Below are 17,436 nucleotides of genomic sequence, written 5' to 3' on the forward strand. Positions count from 1 at the left end.
TTCAACATTTACTCAACATTTACACATACTTTTTTTTTGTCAACAGGTCACAGTGGTGAATAAATCCATGACTTCCTCTTTTGTCACTCTTGGTATTTTAAAAATACAAGTGTTCTTTTTGTTTTAGAATAGAATAGCAGACCTATGATAAACAACTCTGTCCAAAACGGTGTGTGGAAATAAAACTGTACCGTCCACAACAAACACTTTCCCCAACAATTGGGAGGGTGTTAAATTGGGCTCTGCCTGGCGTACAAAGTACATTAAATTATTGCTCGACCAGTGAGCCATGATTCCAAAAGCAAAAAAAAAAAAAAAAAAAAGAAAAGATTCAGATTCAGATTTGTCTGTTTAAATATATTCACATAGGAGCTTCTGAAAGGCAGGGTTTGACGTCACACTGCCTGCTGTATACTGCAGCTGAGAACACACACCCCAGTCAGCGCGGCTCAACATGTTTACAGCTAGAAACAAACAACCTTTAAAATGCACTTACACGCGCTGAATGTTCTCAAGAGCTCACTTAACCACATGGACCCTCTAGCGGCCCTATTTTAGGGCCAACATCAGACCAACATAGCACATCCTCAAGCTCACGCGTCACATTTTGCGACATATTGTGAGCTTATCGATCGATCCGTTTTTGTCAGATGTTCACACCAGAAAAGGGACGGGCGGCTTTGAGTGGTGGTTAACGTGCTCAATTGATTGCCGAATCCTAATCGATACCAATTCAGTCGCGTTGGTTTTTAAGTCACGTCGTGACGTGTGAAGCTGAAGTCAGGAGGGACCACGGTTCGATTCCCGGCCCATCCTTGGCTTCACAACGTAGTGCCCCTGAGCAAGACACTGCAGCTCATTACACCATGTTAGAAGATTCTCCTTTTCCTAAACGCACTATTGCACAGGAGGGGCGTTTGAAAAAGTAGGAATATTGAAGTTATAATAAGTTTATAAAATGAAAATGGGGAATATTGATGTTATAATCCAAGTTTATAATATGAACATATGGAATATTTAAATTATAATCCAGGTTGATAACCTGAAGAAATGTCCTTTTCATAACAAGAGGTTGTCAGTTATGTGAAGTTAAGTTAATGCTCTGGACATGGAGATGATTTTAATGTTTTATTAATTTGTCCTTTGAAACATGACTTCTGTAGCAAACACAACACATCGTCAGTGTCGGACAGGAAACCTTGTATACATTTAAATGTGTGCATGTCATTTTGAGCAAACGGAGTGAAAAACTAAAAACAAAAAAAAGACACGTACAAGAAAACAGCTTCTCCTGCACCAATAGATGTACAAGAAAACAGCTTCTCCTGCACCAATAGACATACAAGGCAGACACAGGAGATGGTTGCTGTCGGTGGAACCGCTCATCTCCATATTTTAAAATTTTTTCCATAAATTAATGCCCTACTAGATCCTACACTGTATGCAGTGTCATACAAGTGTCAAAAGTAGATAAAAAAGAAAAACTATAATTTGAATATCTGACTGTAATGTAACATGGCCAGAGTAGGAAGGGCAGGTTGAAAGTTGTTAAGTGTGTCTTTTTTTGAGTGGTGTAAACCACTCCTACAACTGGCTTTTGTGTGCAGAAAAAAATGAGCATGGTTGCTATGTTCAAAATAATTTCTGACGTAATTAAATCACACCCGGGTGAACTGGATGACCGTAGCAACCATGGTCATTTTCTCTGCACAGAAAAAGCCAGTTGTGAAATCACATCCGGGTGTGATTTCATTACGTCAGATCAGAGCTGATCAGGCTACATAATACCTTACCTTATTTCATTACGTCAGACATTACGTCAGACCACAGCTGATCATGCTATATAAAACCTTACACCACTCAGTTCACACGGGTGTGATTTTTTTCTTTTATAATAAACAATGTGCCACTTAAAAGTATTAACAAGAGCTTGTGAGTTACGTTTTCCCATTTAAAGGAAAGTAATGCTTTTGGACATACAAGGTTTCCACCCGACAGTGATGATATTTAAAAGCAAACGTGGTCTATAGAGTCCACAGTTCTGTCCCCGCTACAGTTTAACGGAGATGACCAAACATCTTAAATAATAGCATTAAAGTGGGTGGCTAATCACTTTTACGGCCTCCGAATAAACTTTCATTTCGGACAATGAAAACAAATAAGTATACAGACGACATTCCTTGTACTGCACAGTAAAGGACAAACAAAATAGAAGAGACAAAACAGTAGACGGTTTGACCGACGAGAACCAACGGTTGGAACTGGTTCACAGCTGCATTGTGTCAATTTGTGTGCGTGTGTGTGTGCGTGTGTACGCGTCGAGGGATTCAGGTAAATCGACAATGAATTCAAATCAGGAAGTGGATTGCCTTTTCAAGTTGAAAACAGGCACTGCAATAAATTATTGAGAATGCCGTAAAATGTGAATTATGAATCATCTTTCACCATGAGGTTCTGATACTCGCCAGTTATTAGGAATAAAAGGCTATAGTATGCGTTTGTGTACATTGATATTAACGGAGATGTCATTTAAATTTAAATCTGAAGTAAATGGCAGGTTTGATATTAGAGAAGCTCTCGAGCTAAGAGCCCAATGGATGAGACTTCTGTTTGTCCGTATACCAATTATCGTTGTTTGACATTTAATTTAAAAAGTAATTTTATTCAACAATGTCAACAATAGCCGATCTACAAGTTTGTAGATGTGCTATTTTCTTTAAACATTTTACAAAAGATATTAAAAACTTTTGAAAATATTCACCTACAACCTGCCCACAATAGGGACACCATTATTGAAAGTGGATCAGGACAAAAACCACCTGCATAATTGCAGATGATAGCGATAGTCAAAAAACACAAGCGTCAAATAGCGGCCGATGTGGGAGGGGGCGCTGCTCACAAACCGTTTTCAACAAGCCGCACATTCAACAAGTAAAACAAAGAAATAACAATCTCCGTCTGGCATTCAACATCTGTGATTTGGCACAAGCATTCTCCTCCCCAAAAACCAAAACGGAACACAAGACTCAGCAGAGACAAAACTAAAAAGAACTAAAAGTACCCACGGGAAAAAGAAAAACACATTTGTTTTCTTTTTCTTAAGGCAATCATCATCATACATTGCATTCAACCAGCTACTTACAGTAGATCATACATCTGATATATTTGTACATTATGTGCACTCCGAGTGTGAGAGAGTCAACTCTGGGTCTATAGGACTGGTTCCCAAACACTGGGTCGAGGGCCATTGTTATGGTTCCCTTTATTTTTGTGTTTCCTACATTTTTTTTAAATTAATATTATTTCAAATCATTTTAAAAAAAACAGTCCCAAAAAAGCAAACATTTTCATGAATTAAAAACAAAATCCAATGATTTTTTTTAGTTTTTTGGAATTTCATGAAGAAATCAAAGAAAAATCTAAGAAATTCAATAAATTAGAAAACAAGTGCTTAAGAAGTAGTGAAACTAGCCAATCTACAAGCTCACAACGAGGCGCGAAACGACACGCTGTGAGCTTGTAGATCTGCTATTTTCACCAGTTTGGGTCCCCGGGCAAACGTCTAATTTCTCTTTTGCGTCTCGAGCTAACAAGTTTGGGAACCAGTGGCCTATATAGGACTGGATTGTGAACTGTCTTTAGGACTCGGTAGTTGGATTGTGAACTGTCTTTAGGGCTGGGTAGTTGGGTTGTGAACTGTCTTTAGGGCTGGGTAGTTGGGTTGTGAACTGTCTTTAGGACTCGGTAGTTGGGTTGTGAACTGTCTTTAGGACTCGGTAGTTGGGTTGTGAACTGTCTTTAGGACTGGTCGGTTGGGTTGTGAACTGTCTTCAGGACTGGTCGGTTGGGTTGTGAACTGTCTTTAGGGCTGGGTAGTTGGGTTGTGAACTGTCTTTAGGGCTGGGTAGTTGGGTTGTGAACTGTCTTCAGGACTGGGTAGTTGGGTTGTGACTTGTGAACTGTCTTTAGGGCTGGGTAGTTGGGTCGTGAACTGTCTTCAGGGCTGGGTAGTTGGGTCGTGAACTGTCTTTAGGGCTGGGTAGTTGGGTTGTGAACTGTCTTCAGGGCTGGGTAGTTGGGTCGTGAACTGTCTTTAGGACTCGGTAGTTGGGTTGTGAACTGTCTTTAGGACTGGGTAGTTGGGTTGTGACTTGTGAACTGTCTTTAGGGCTGGGTAGTTGGGTTGTGAACTGTCTTCAGGACTGGGTAGTTGGGTTGTGACTTGTGAACTGTCTTCAGGGCTGGGTAGTTGGGTCGTGAACTGTCTTCAGGACTCGGTAGTTGGGTTGTGAACTGTCTTTAGGACTCGGTAGTTGGGTTGTGAACTGTCTTCAGGACTCGGTAGTTGGGTTGTGAACTGTCTTCAGGACTCGGTAGTTGGGTTGTGAACTGTCTTCAGGACTGGGCGGTTAGGTTGTGAACTGTTTTTAGGGTTTATAGGAGAACAAACTGGTGATGGTGGAACTCAAAAGTAGGTAGGAAACACATGCGTATCCCGTGGTTTGACAAAGCAGCGCAACACAAAGTGTTCACGTGGCACGACCACAACGCACACACAGACCCAAACGCTTAGCCTCCCGTGACAATTTTGTCCTAGCGAGTCACACGATGTGTCCCTGTGCTACTGGCGTCAGTCAGAGAGGTCGAGGAGGCCGGAAAGGGGACAGGTGACCCCTGTTCGGGACAGTGAATGTCACATTCGTTATCATTGTCTTTGCACGTGGCTGCCGTTTGCCCATAACCACTTTAAGCCTGGTGGCTCCATCTTTAACCCTGGTGGCTCTATTCTGGGCATGAAATAGGTGAAAAGAGCAAAACATGTCTTGGGGTTTTCTGAACGTAAATAGGGCATAAGTGGTTAATCACATATGTCTTATGCACTCTGTTGTACAAAGAAAATACAAAAAAAGAAGAAAAATACATGCTGTCGTGTTCTGCTTGTAGATCTGCCATTTCAAAATAATTTAGTTGAATGTTTGAAAGATCTTCTTTCCTTTCTTTTAAGGTTTTCACCTATAATGCCATGCCTAAAATAGGGAGGTCAGTGTTAACGTGGTTAGTTGTAGAAGGTGTTTGTCAGATTGTGTCAGCACGTTCCTTGTGGCTTTGTACAGGTGCAGTTTTTGGTTGCTGTTGTTGCGGTGGGTGGGTGTTGTAGTTTCTTGGATACTGTTGTTGCGGTGGGTAGGTGGGTGGGTGGGTGTTGTAGTTTTTTGGTTACTGTCATGGGCGGAGGTTGTAGATTTTTTGGTAGCGGTGGCGTTGGGAGGAGGTCGTCATCTAGTCCAGCTGTTTGCTGCCATCTGCTTTCTGGTCCAAGCGGCTCTTGCTGCTCTTCACCATATAAATAAAATACGTCAGGGTCTCCTTCTCGTTCACCGGAATGTTCCTGAAATGACGACTCACCGTCTGACATAGAGAGAGAAACAATAATGACAAATTAATGTCAATTCTTCAGAGGACAGAAATCTTTGTGTAGAACGTAGGACTGGGCAATATGGGCAAAATCAAGTACAAAATATATATATATATATATATATATATATTGTTTTTAACTAAATATGTCTACAGACATTGTGATAAGTGATTTTTTTTAATTTATTTCTTTTTAACTACAATCTACAAGGTCACAACACGTTCCCACGTGTGTTTGTTGATAACAAGGCTCAGGAGGGCAGCAACAAAAAGATAAACACGGTTTTAATAGTTGCTAATAGATATTGCAATGTTACCTTACCTTACTCAATATAAAAAGTGCATTTATGATTGAAGCCCAAAGCGCACCAATGATTCGCCTTGCAACATGCAACCACTTGTAACCATTATGCCCAATGGCTGCATTGACATGGTTGACCTTAAGCCCAAACCACACCAAAGGGTCGGGTCGGGACAAAACTTTTTTTGAAGGTAAACCACACCAATGCAACTCCTTGCAACTCAATGAGCTGCATTGGTGTGGTTTACCTTAATAAACGTTTGGGCTTAAAACTGATTTGTTGAACTCATTGCAAGGAGTTGCAACAGGTGTGGTTAGGGCTTTAACGGCCAATTAAGATTTTAATCAGATAATGGGCCTGCAGGTACAGTACCTGCTGACGGACACCTTGGACTGAATACACACACAATCACATCTGCTGTGTGCACATTAAGGTCCTTGACTTTATAACAACAAGAATCCACTGAGGTTTCTCTTGCAGGTCAGCTGGGCCTTTACTATCCACTAATAAAAGCAGACACTGTTCCCTTGCAACAAGCCAACATCAAAATGCTAATTTGCAGCAATGGTGGGGTGTCTACCCAGTTTTAACGCCACATATAGCATTGAATTCATCAGTTGATACTTAATTATTTTGACAATGCCTAAAATGAATTAAAATAAGACAGTATTGAATAGAAGGCATGTTGTTTTGTCTAGGCTATATGAACTTGTCTTTCTGTCTATACGGAGGAGAGCTACGGTTAAGGAAGAGAGCACATGCGTACATGGAGGGACATAACATGTTTTTCCCTTCCATTTCACACTTTTGTGGAAGTCAAACTTCTCAACCTCAAAGAGGAAAACTGAAGACTCAATCTTCCATCATCTCTTGTACCAACATATAGAGATAAAGGGTATTACGCCCAGAGAACCATTGAATGCACTGACTGGACAAACTCTTGAAGAGAGAATGATTTCCTTCCCAGAGGAGACATTTAATAACCCCGAGCTGAACCCCCGACACTGGCTCGTTTGATTTACAACAACAACCTTGGAGGGGAACGAAGGAAACACACACGCACCTCTACTTAAGGAGCTGGCAGCTCTACTGAATGGCACTTGGCGGTAATTGGTTGGAAGCTGTTGACTGGCGGGTTATTAATGATGTGTAAGGCTCATTAATAGGGGGGCTGAACCTCTCCTGAAAAGCCTGGGGAAACATTCAACTTACAGCCTCGCTTTCATTCCATTTCCCACCGTTTAGCCAGCTGGCTATAGCTAGCCCAACTCTAGTTAGCGTCCAGCAACCCTCCCCCCCTCCCCCGCGTTGGCAGCGCAGCATAGAGGGGGCATTTGTGAGCATGAGGCCAGGGGACCAGCTGTGCGATTACATTGAGCCCACCTGTCGATTAGGTGACTTCTCCTAACAATCACCCCCATGACCAATTACTGCGGAATAGCGGCCCCGCCACACCAAATATATCACAGCCCGTAAACGGAGGGATAGTTATGAACCAAAGGCTTGAACTGAAAAAGAGCCTGGCCCACACCTCAAACAGGAAAATGACCACATGCATTTGGAAACATGAATTATGGACCAACAGTCCCAACATAATCTTCAGGAAAAGCGCACTGAAAAATAATTGGGAGCGCAAACTCACGTTCTTCTGAGGCACGGATTCAAAAGTTGCATAAGAAAATGAATGTGTCTATGACTTAATGATTATGACCAAATCAACTAGTCTGATTAACCACTTCAGCCCTATTCTATTCTTTGTCGTACAAGGCGTTAAAAAGTGTAAATTTATATAGAGCACTGAAGTCTGAGCTGAGGTAGAGGGCGCAAATCCACAGGTTTGTGTACTTTTTATTTGCATTATAATCCTTATAGGGGGATTTTAGATCGCCTCATATAAGAACTGTGTTTGAAAAATAAACATGTCACCCCGGCCGTTTCACTCATATGGATATTAAGAATCAACTGACTGAGAGAAAACGCTAATGTTACTGCTACTGATTTAGTTACATTTTCGCTAGAAACAGACTGTATCATACTGTATGAGTGACTGACCGTTGCAAACGATACAGAGACACCTCCATGACAATGACGCCGAGACAGCTCGTTTATTTTTGGACCACAACACTTATATGAAACGATTTTAAGATGAGCCCATGTTATTCTCCATAGAGAAATTACTTCCGCGAACCAGGGGAATCGAAGGGATGAGCGAGTTACGTCAGGACTTCGGTGCTCTATAGCGCCTGTATCCAAAGCCCTTACAATGTGCATTACATTCACACACATACGGTGGAATAAACCATGCAAGGCACCAACTTGCTCATCGGGAGCAATTGGGGGTTGACAGCAACACCGGGGGAACGGCCCGGACCGATCTACCTACCGCTATAACATAATGTAGTTCTGTTTCGCCCCATCATATATGTGACACCAACCCATAAGACACTGAGCTAATAATCGCTGGACATTGAATAATGTCTAGCGTTCACGGTTGCTACATTTTATCGAGATCTTAACAGAAATGTTGAGGTATAAAAACATTCCGTGCAGCCCCAGTGTACGTGCACGGCTGCACGCACTCCCATCCAGTAGCGCCTAGACTGGGATCCGATGGTAATTCCGAGCATTAGTCCTGCATGCGCTGCCTGCCTGCGCTTATGGTTAGGTTAGGGTTTGCGGTAGGTTGTCGGTCTAATGACTGTCGGACCAATAATAGTGTCGGAACTAAAGCCTGTACCCGCCTAGACTACGTTTTGTCTGATTGACTGTTGCACCCCTTAGCTAGCTCACGCATGGGCAAAAGGTGGCTTGCATGGATTAAAGCTAAATAAAATCTCACGACTGAAAATGTGCTGCTAGTAAAAGTCCTAATATGTCATTTGTGAAACAGCGTGAAAGGTGTGTCCTATACACTTAACACAATATGTAAAACTAGATCAAGTGCCCCTCTGGGCACAGGTCTCCACCAGGGCAGGTCAGGTCGTGGCCTCCTGGTGGCACTATAATAGGCCAATGTGAAAAGGGTGCCATTTCTTCTTCTTACACCTTGGATGCCTTTGAGGCATTTTGTTCCAAAAATGTGTTTTGCAAAGATCCACCTGTTGGTGGTGCTATAACAGGCCAATGTGAAAAGGGTGGGATATATTCCTCGGCCTAGTAGGAAAGTCTGTGAAAGATTTCACGTAAATTGCACACTGCGTTCATGATTTGAGGCATTTTGTTCCAAAAATGTGTTTTGCTAAAATCCACCTGTTGGTGGCGCTATAACCGGCCAATGTGAAAAGGGTGGGATATATTCCTCAGCCTAGTAGGAAAGTCTGTGAAATATTTCATGTAAATTGCATGCTGCGTTCATGATTTGAGGCATTTTGTTCCAAAAATGTGTTTTGCTAAAATCCACCTGTTGGTGGTGCTATAACAGGCCAATGTGAAAAGGGCGGGATATATTCCTCAGCCTAGTAGGAAAGTCTGTGAAAGATTTCATGTAAATTGCACGCTGCGTTCATGATTTGAGGCTTTTTGTTCAAAACGAGCCAAGCCTGCCAACTTTGAAAGCCAATGTTAGCCAATTAGGATGGAATATGAAATATCGGACAGATCCGGCTTGAACACATGACTGCGGGACTTTTGGAGAGAATCTGGAGGAGTAATATCAAAAAAAGTTTTTCAAACGTCTGCCTCCTGGTGGCGCTATAACAGGAACATTTGGGGCAGAGGTTCATCGTTGGCATCTAGGGAGTGTGTGTGCAAAGTTTGGCATCGACCAGGGTAGCGGTGCCGGAGATTAGCTGGAAACGCGGACGGACGGACACGGACGGAGTGCAAAACATACTCTCTCCCCATGCCTTCGGCCTGGTGGAGACTGATTATGTTTTGGTAGCCATACAGGTAACCAGTTGAAGAACTTGCAGATTGAGGCTTAACGATTGCGGTTATGACATGTCTGAGATCCATTAGGGTTTTCTGGCAGACTGAAATAATAGGCTATCTACAAGCTTACAACACGTCGCGCTGCGGCCTGTTGTAAGCTTGTAGATAGCCTATTTTTAGTGCAGGACACATTTCGATAGAAGACATGCCGACTTCTATGGAATCTAAAATCAGTCGTGGCGACTGAGAACGTTCTTGTTGTCAGCTGTCCAGGGCAGTGCGTTACCTCTGCAAGCTGGGCCTTGTTGAGACCAGGCCTGGTCTGAAGCTTGTAGTGTCTCTTATAACGCCTCAATGTGTTCACCTGCAACTGGAACAGATCCACCTGGAACACACACACACACACACACAAACACGTCCAAATCAGCCACGTCCACAGCAACACAAAATGCAGAATAGAACAGATAGTAGGAAATGGCTGCAAAGTGCAAAACAATAAACAACTACATTAAAAACTCAAGACGTTTCTCCCCGAGTAAGAAGCAGGCTATTAGAAAAAAAAAAGAACAGCGCTCCCCTCCAAAAGTTGCGCTATTCTCTGCTTGAAAAAAACAAAGAAAACAGCGGTTGCAGAGAGCGCTGAAGCGGGACGCCTATGCAGGAGAAGAGGAACACTCCAGAGTCTCTTTACCATAGAAAGAAATGCATGGCAGCCTTGGCAGGCAGGTGCAGCCACCAGCTCAACACGTTTTCTGACAGACCATCATTCTTCATTCATACTCAAGACATAAAGATAGTGTCACTTGCTGAAAATAGAAAAAGCTAAATAAAATCTCAAGACTGAAAATGTAAATGATGTTTTAGGCCGACCGGCATTTCTGAGACAATACATGTTTCTGGAAGAGGATTCTAAACTTGTATTCTATTGCTAGTTTGATCACCTCAAATACTCTTTCATCTAAAAACAACTAATTAACAAAAATAGCAGATCTACAAGATCACAAAACATTGCGATGCAAAGACACGCTGGCTTCAATGGAATCCAAATGACTGAAATCCGTTGTGGCGACTGAGAACTTTAATCCATGTATATGAATCACGACAACGTGTGAATGTATGTATATGTATATATATTTTATGGTGGGGCTCACCTCTGGAACCTCTACGTCGTGCTCAGGAGAATCTCCTCCATCGTCGCTGGTCTTCCTCTTCCTCTTGTTGCGGACGCTCTGGATGAAGTTCTTGTGAAAGTCACAGATGTACAGATGACGCACCTGCAAACAAACAAACACAAAACCAATCATACACTCCATAAAACATACCAAACTAAAGATCAGATTAATCATACGCCCCTGCATGAACACAATGCTCCACGCTGTGCTACTGAACAGCACCCGAGACCAATGCAGGGAATGTGATCTTCTGTTGAAAGTTGCCCCGACATATCGCCACATTTCGATGAGGAAAAGCTGGACTGATATGAAAACTTCCTTTGGGAACAGTCAATGCTTGGGAAGCACAAACCTATGGGGCACACAATTGACAGGTGCGTTGTGATTGTTGTGGGGAAATTGATCACACCACCTGCCAATTGTGTGCCCCATACATTTGTACTTCCTAAAGGAAGTTCCAGTCACATTACCATTTACCAGACAACCTGCACCATACTATATCATGAAGATAGTGTGTTGTGCATGTGCAGCAGAAAAACCCCATGTAAAAGTTGTGCAACCACCAGTCTGGCTCGCACAATGTTTTGCAAATGCCAAGGGAGATCTGTTTGCAACAATGAGAAAACAAAGCAACTCCAAGTTGAATATTTTGATGATAAAAGCAGTTGATGTCTAACTGTCATGCAAGTTGAGACTACAAGTTGCACACATTAACTAGAGAAAGGTTTATTCTCTATTAGCATATTCAATGACCTAAAACCACCTTTACAAAAACGAAATACCCCGCAACAATTGCCTAACCTAATCATGCACATTGAATGTGTATAGGCCATTCATTACCTAATTATGCAAATTTCTCTTAACAATTAACTTTTTTTGCAACAATTTTATACACTAGGCCCATGGATTACATTTCAATAATAAAAGTTATAGAAAACTACATTTGAGCTCAAGATTATGATTTTTTTTGAGTGGTGTAAACCACTCCTACAACTGGCTTTGTTAGTGCAGAAAAATGAGCATGGTTGCTATGTTCACCCTGTTCACCCGGGTGTGATTTGTTAGTCTGTGCAGAAAAAATGAGCATGGTTGCTATGTTCACTCTGTTCACCCGGGTGTGATTTCATTACGTCAGACATGATTTCATTATGTCAGACAGGCTATATTGCACCACTCAGTTCACACGGGTGTGATTTTTTGTAATACACTCATAGGTATGGTTATATAAAACCAGCAGGTGGATTCATGAATGTATGTATATAGACAATATTTTAGGCCAACACGAAATGTCCCACTTTGAACAAGAAAAAGCCTGTTGGCTGCCAGACTTTTTTTTTTTTTTTTTAAGATATTTTTTTGCGGCTTACGCCTTTTATTGTTTTTTTGAAGGGACAGACAGTAGGCTGACAGGAAACGGGAGAGAGATGGGGGAAGACATGCAGTAAAGGCCGTGTCGGGCTCGGGAGTCGAACCCGCGGCACACTGCGACTGGATTACCAGTCGGGTGCCCAGACGGTTACGCCACCGCCTGGGCCGGCTGCCAGACTATTGTCACGTCACAGGTGTCAAGAAGGCGTTATTATGGATCCCACCGCAGCTCTAGGCAAACCCTGCTGTGGTTGGACAGTAGTCGTTTGACTGGTCTTGTTTTTGAAACTATGCCTAAACCTAACCTCAGGAAAACTATTCCTAAACCTTAAACCTTAACCCTAGCCTCAGTAAAACTATACCTTAACCTAACCTCAGTAAAACTATGCCTTCCCGGGATCCAATCAGACGTGTCTAATGTCTATCCTAGAGCTATGGTGGGATTCATGCTCCACCATTTGTCGTTTTTGTTGAGAAGAGGCTAAAAAGGTAGGGTTGAGCAGGAGAGATAACAAAAGAAACAGAACAGAGGCCAAATAATCAAAGATATGTACAGATACTATGTCACTAGGTAGGTGTATTCAATGGCATTAAATGCAGGCCATTTAAAAACTAGAGCACTAGCGCATTAATCCGTCTTGGTGACATTGCTACGGGGACATTCATGCTCCAGTACAGAAAACAAGTACAAAGCGGGCTGACACACATGATCCAGGGACAACACAACACTAGCTCCGAATCATCACAACATGGCCGGTGCACTGCTATTTTTAAACAGCTAGTACAGAGAATCAAACACTGCAACCCCACGCTGGGCAAGACCGACGCTGTAGCATTGCTGGAATTTGGCAGACGCAGCAGGATTTTGGCGGAACTACCGCTCAAGGAAATGACGTTGACACTTTACAAATTCTCTTTACATTCTCTGTGTATGAAACAAGTGTTATAAACACGGGAAATATATCTGACGGATGTTCCGGCCCGACACTTCCGTCGATACACTCTGTGCCTTAAGTTGTGACCAGGCTTTTCTCTTTGCAGACACAAAACTGTGAGCAGTTTATTCTAATACCATCTGAAATACTAATAATTAGGGCAGTTAGGCTAGTAGTAGGGGGCATTGGGACATACAATGAACTCAACCTCTTCCAGTACCGGACGAGACAAAGACAAATGGAGGCAGCTCTTTTGCTGTTTTCAGGGAAGATGTTAGCTTTGTCCAAAAATGTGGATGGCAGAGATGAATCTATTCCAGGTCTCATACACATCAATCATCTGCTCAAACCGCATTCCAAAATATTGCATTTACAAATGTTATAAAACACGTTTCACAACAAATGCACAAGACTGTCTCTTGAGTCTTCAGTATCGCCAGCAGCGATTTTAAATTAACCAGATCCCTCTCATTCTGCGTCTGTGAATCATTTCTCAGAACTTCTCTCATATCACATTGCATCTCGCTGGCACACAAGCAGGGACACAACAATGTCACACACAGAGAGTTGTGTTCATTCAAGCGAAGCCTGTTACTTTTCCCCTCAACATCGAATCACCTTTGTTGGCTTCCTTGGCAACAGCCATTTTAAAGGGGGGGGGGGGGGGGGGGTAGAGACCAGATCCCATGGCTCGGAAGAGCAGTCGAGCTGCAATTGGCTATTTGGGTTGACACAGCAACCAAATTGTATACCTTCTCAAGGTGATAAAAGAAAAGGCAAGCCAATCGTCCTAGATGATTAGAGGTGTGTGTGTACATGAACATTACATCAACCCAAACTACACTGTAGCATTCTTAGCTGCCTAAAAAGTGGATTATTACACTTTGGAAGCATTGATGTTGTTGCTCAACTAACCAATCACAGCGCAGACTTTCCGTCCGGGCTATGGGATGTAAACTACCATTTTACCGACAACAGGCTCTTGCTTAACCAACTGTAAACACACACAGACAGACACACACCACTACGAGAAATACACAGCAATGATGCAAAACAATACACACTGCATCACACTTCAGCTCAGCGACAGACCGTCGTTTATTGAAACCGTTTACCGAGATAGTTTATATAAAGAAAATAAAAACGGACACGTTTTTGTCTTCCTAGCCGTGTGGCTAACAACTAGCTAACATGTTAGCCATAGTTAACCAGCTGACTGGCTGCTGGAAGACAGACAAGGAGAGAAAAACACACACACACACACCTCAACTTCAAACCTTCAATCCAACACAAGTGGTGCAAAAAAAACGTCAGAAGTTAACTAACGCTAGGCTAACGCTAGGCTAGAGTACTAGACAACCAAGAATACAAAATATTTATTAGTGATCTGAAGACAATCTGATCAACCAGTGTGTGTGTGTGTGCGCGCGCGCGCCAGGGTGCACCAGCGGCGCCAGGCGACAAAAGAGAGCCGTCGCTTGCCGACAAAGGAGAATAATAGCAGCAGAGTATCACAGACCCGCAAGCAAGATCCCTTTCGGCAAGCGACACGATTGTCGCTCGATCGATATGTCGCTTTAACGAGAAGTCAGGACTAAAACATTAGCAGCCCGGGAGGTCCGTCCCGGCCAGGCATGTCCTCTTTCTCCGTGCCCCCCCCCCACCCCCCTCTCCCGGTGTGATCAACATGACAATGTCCCCCGGCCTAAGAAGAAGATCCAACTGCTCTTTTGTTAGATGATCTGGTGGTCAATTCTACCCGGTTGTCGGCAAGCGACGACGGCCATCGTACGATAGAAGTAAACACAGCCTAGCTAGCCTAGCCTATCATAGATGCATTTGATTGCGTCTATGGTCGTCTTGGTCCAAGGGAAACACACACACACACACACACACACACACTAAATAAAGACTTCTCTCTTACGCTCTTGTCGATGTCCAGCTTGAGTTTCTTCTGGCTGATGCTCTTCTGGATCCTCTTGCTGAAGGAGGCGTTCCCCGCGGAGCGGCCGCACCGCTCGCCGTCCTCGATGAGGCAGCAGCTCTGGCCGTAGAACGGCGGCGGGGCGCCCGGCGGCCCGTCATGGCTGTCCTCCTCCGTGCTGAAGCCGTTCATGATCAAGGCGATCTTATTATATCGGCTAATAACCAAATCGAAAAGTCGATGTTTAATAATAATTGGGAAGGTCTTCCCGGCGGAGTTTCACACTCCCCTTCCCGGCTCCAACCGAACCAGCCCTCCCTCGTTGTTGCTTCCTTCCCTCCTGCTCCTCTCTTCTTACGAGACTTCGTTAAAGTTTAGCCGTTTAGCAACTTCTTTAGCCACCGTTTCTTACGCTCCCAGGCGCTCGCTCCGAAGTGTGAGATAAGGACGATAGTAAACGGATATAATCGGCAAAATAAGCACTTTTTTTTAGTTCTCTCTCCGCCTCCCACCCGGTTGTAATCTGTGTCACATCATCATCCAACAACAGACAGCGCAGCAGCCCCGACGGTGCGGTGACTTGAGCTGCTAGCCTTCGATGCTAATGACGCCGCAGCTAGTTGAATTCCTATGGTGACACAAAACAACAACGTGCGTTTAAAACGACACTTTAAAAAAAGAAAACGTCCGCTGCGCCCAGAGCACCGCCCGCGTGAATATATATAAGTCCCGGCTGGATAAAACAACTAACCGTGAGGTTATAATTTAAAAAAAGGAACAATTAAATGAAACGCCAGCTATCGTTGTTTGAAACAATCAGAACAGCTTGTACAATGAACGACGAGGAGACGAGTCGACGCGCTGCAACAGTCCCTCCCCCCTTCAAAAAAAAGGCGGAAGCCATAGCCCGGTCCCTGGTCGACCATTGGTCGGTGTTCGAGAGGAGGCGGGGCCCGTGTGCGCACGTCGAGTTGTGATTGGCTCGATGAGATGTCAATCTGACGGTGTTTGTCGCTTCCTGGATCCCTGGCTGCCTACATATGACGCCAAGGATGAGTTGAGATAGTGACGCCGCGCGACAAAACAATCGGGAAGTTTGTGCGTGCAATATTTCGAGTCATAACAAGACCCAAAATCACGTAAAAGTGTCTCCTTGCAGAAATTACGTCGTTGGGAAAAGGTGTCGCGGCGCAACGTTCTTGTCCAGTTGTAGAGAGATAACGGCACGATCAAACACTTCCGCTAGAAGGTGTGACGTCAGCGGCTAATCCTTGGCACCATTGGAACACGTTGCGTCAAATAGTTGTTTTGTGCCGAAAACAGTAGATCTAAAAGCCCACAATGCGCTGTAGACGTGCTCAGTTGTGAGCTTGTACATCTGCTATTTGTCAATTGCTCCAGAATTCCCATATAGCCTACTGTAGTTATCAAAGTAGACATTCTTGTATGTCTTATATTTAGGGCAACTCAATGTTAGTTCGGGGGGGATTACTGAAGGATTGACACATTATTGTCAACAAAAACTTTAAAGTAAATTACCACAACTAAAAAGCATCTATTCCTATTTTAAAATAGAAAGCAAAGTGCACGTTTGTCTGCTACTAGTGGTGCTAGACGGAAGTCTGTGGATGACACACACACACACACACACGCCTATGCACACACGTACAGTAAAAGTATTCTCAGATCTACAAGCTCACGTGTTGCTGTGCAAGTACAGTACAATACTACAAAGTACAGTACAGTACTACAAAGTACAGTAAAGTACAGTACTACGAAGAACAGCACACAGAACAGTAGGAGTAGGCCTACTACGAAGTACAGTACAGTAGCCTACAGACTGTAGGCTACTGTTCTTCGTGGTAGGCTACTGTACTGTATAGTACAGTACTCACTACTGTTGTAGATTCAATAATCTTCCAAAGATGAAGGAATGACAACGTTTTTCAGGGTGAAGTATTGAGAAGAAAAGAAGATTCAGCAGAGTAACAACATACAGAGAGTAAGGAACAGGCCTCCTTGCCTATTCTGGCAGCCCCTCCGGGGGCAAGCCTCCTCAACACTATTCTCAGACAGTTCTTAATTCTTATAATCTTTTCTTAACAGAGATGCTATACTAAATGTTCATATAAGGATCTGCGCTAAAGATAAGCATGACACACAAATACAGGTAAGTATACATTCGCTGACAGCGTGGAGGAGTCAGGTCAGCTGTTAGATGGACAGCTGCAGTTGAGTTACAATGAGCACATTGGTGTGACTGTGAATGCTTTACTGACTATATGAGACTGAATGGAAGGCAGAGAAATACACAATGATGCGTATATTTGGCAATCTATTTGGCATTCTAAAATATCCATTACACTAGGCCGAGGCCGACTTTTCAAATCAGCCTCATCATGGTGGCACTATAACAGGCCGATTCACATTTTTACCCAAATGCACCGATT

At 43.4% G+C, this 17,436-nt stretch overlaps 1 protein-coding gene and 1 long non-coding RNA gene across 2 annotated transcripts in view; one reads left to right on the top strand and one right to left on the bottom strand.

Moving 5' to 3' along the window:
- LOC306928477 overlaps positions 1-3,060 on the top strand; it is a 3,535-nt gene extending 475 nt beyond the window's left edge. The window contains exons 1-2 of the long non-coding RNA XR_013790697.1: positions 1-1,537; positions 1,865-3,060. The exon at positions 1-1,537 is cut by the window's left edge and continues 475 nt beyond it. This is a non-coding gene — a long non-coding RNA (uncharacterized lncRNA). The remainder of the gene's footprint in view (positions 1,538-1,864) is intronic.
- Positions 1,116-16,153, bottom strand: sap30l (sap30-like). The gene is made up of 4 exons (XM_079508620.1): positions 14,987-16,153; positions 10,739-10,861; positions 9,874-9,972; positions 1,116-5,409 (listed from the first exon to the last, which is right to left on the bottom strand). Exons 1-4 carry the CDS (start codon positions 15,176-15,178, stop codon positions 5,281-5,283), a joined length of 543 nt encoding a protein of 180 aa, XP_079364746.1. The 5' UTR covers positions 15,179-16,153; the 3' UTR covers positions 1,116-5,280.
- Positions 16,154-17,436: the final 1,283 nt, after the last annotated feature.

This window comes from Electrona antarctica, assembly GCF_951216825.1.
Source record: "Electrona antarctica genome assembly, chromosome: 8".
NCBI classification, from domain to species: Eukaryota; Metazoa; Chordata; class Actinopteri; order Myctophiformes; family Myctophidae; genus Electrona; species Electrona antarctica.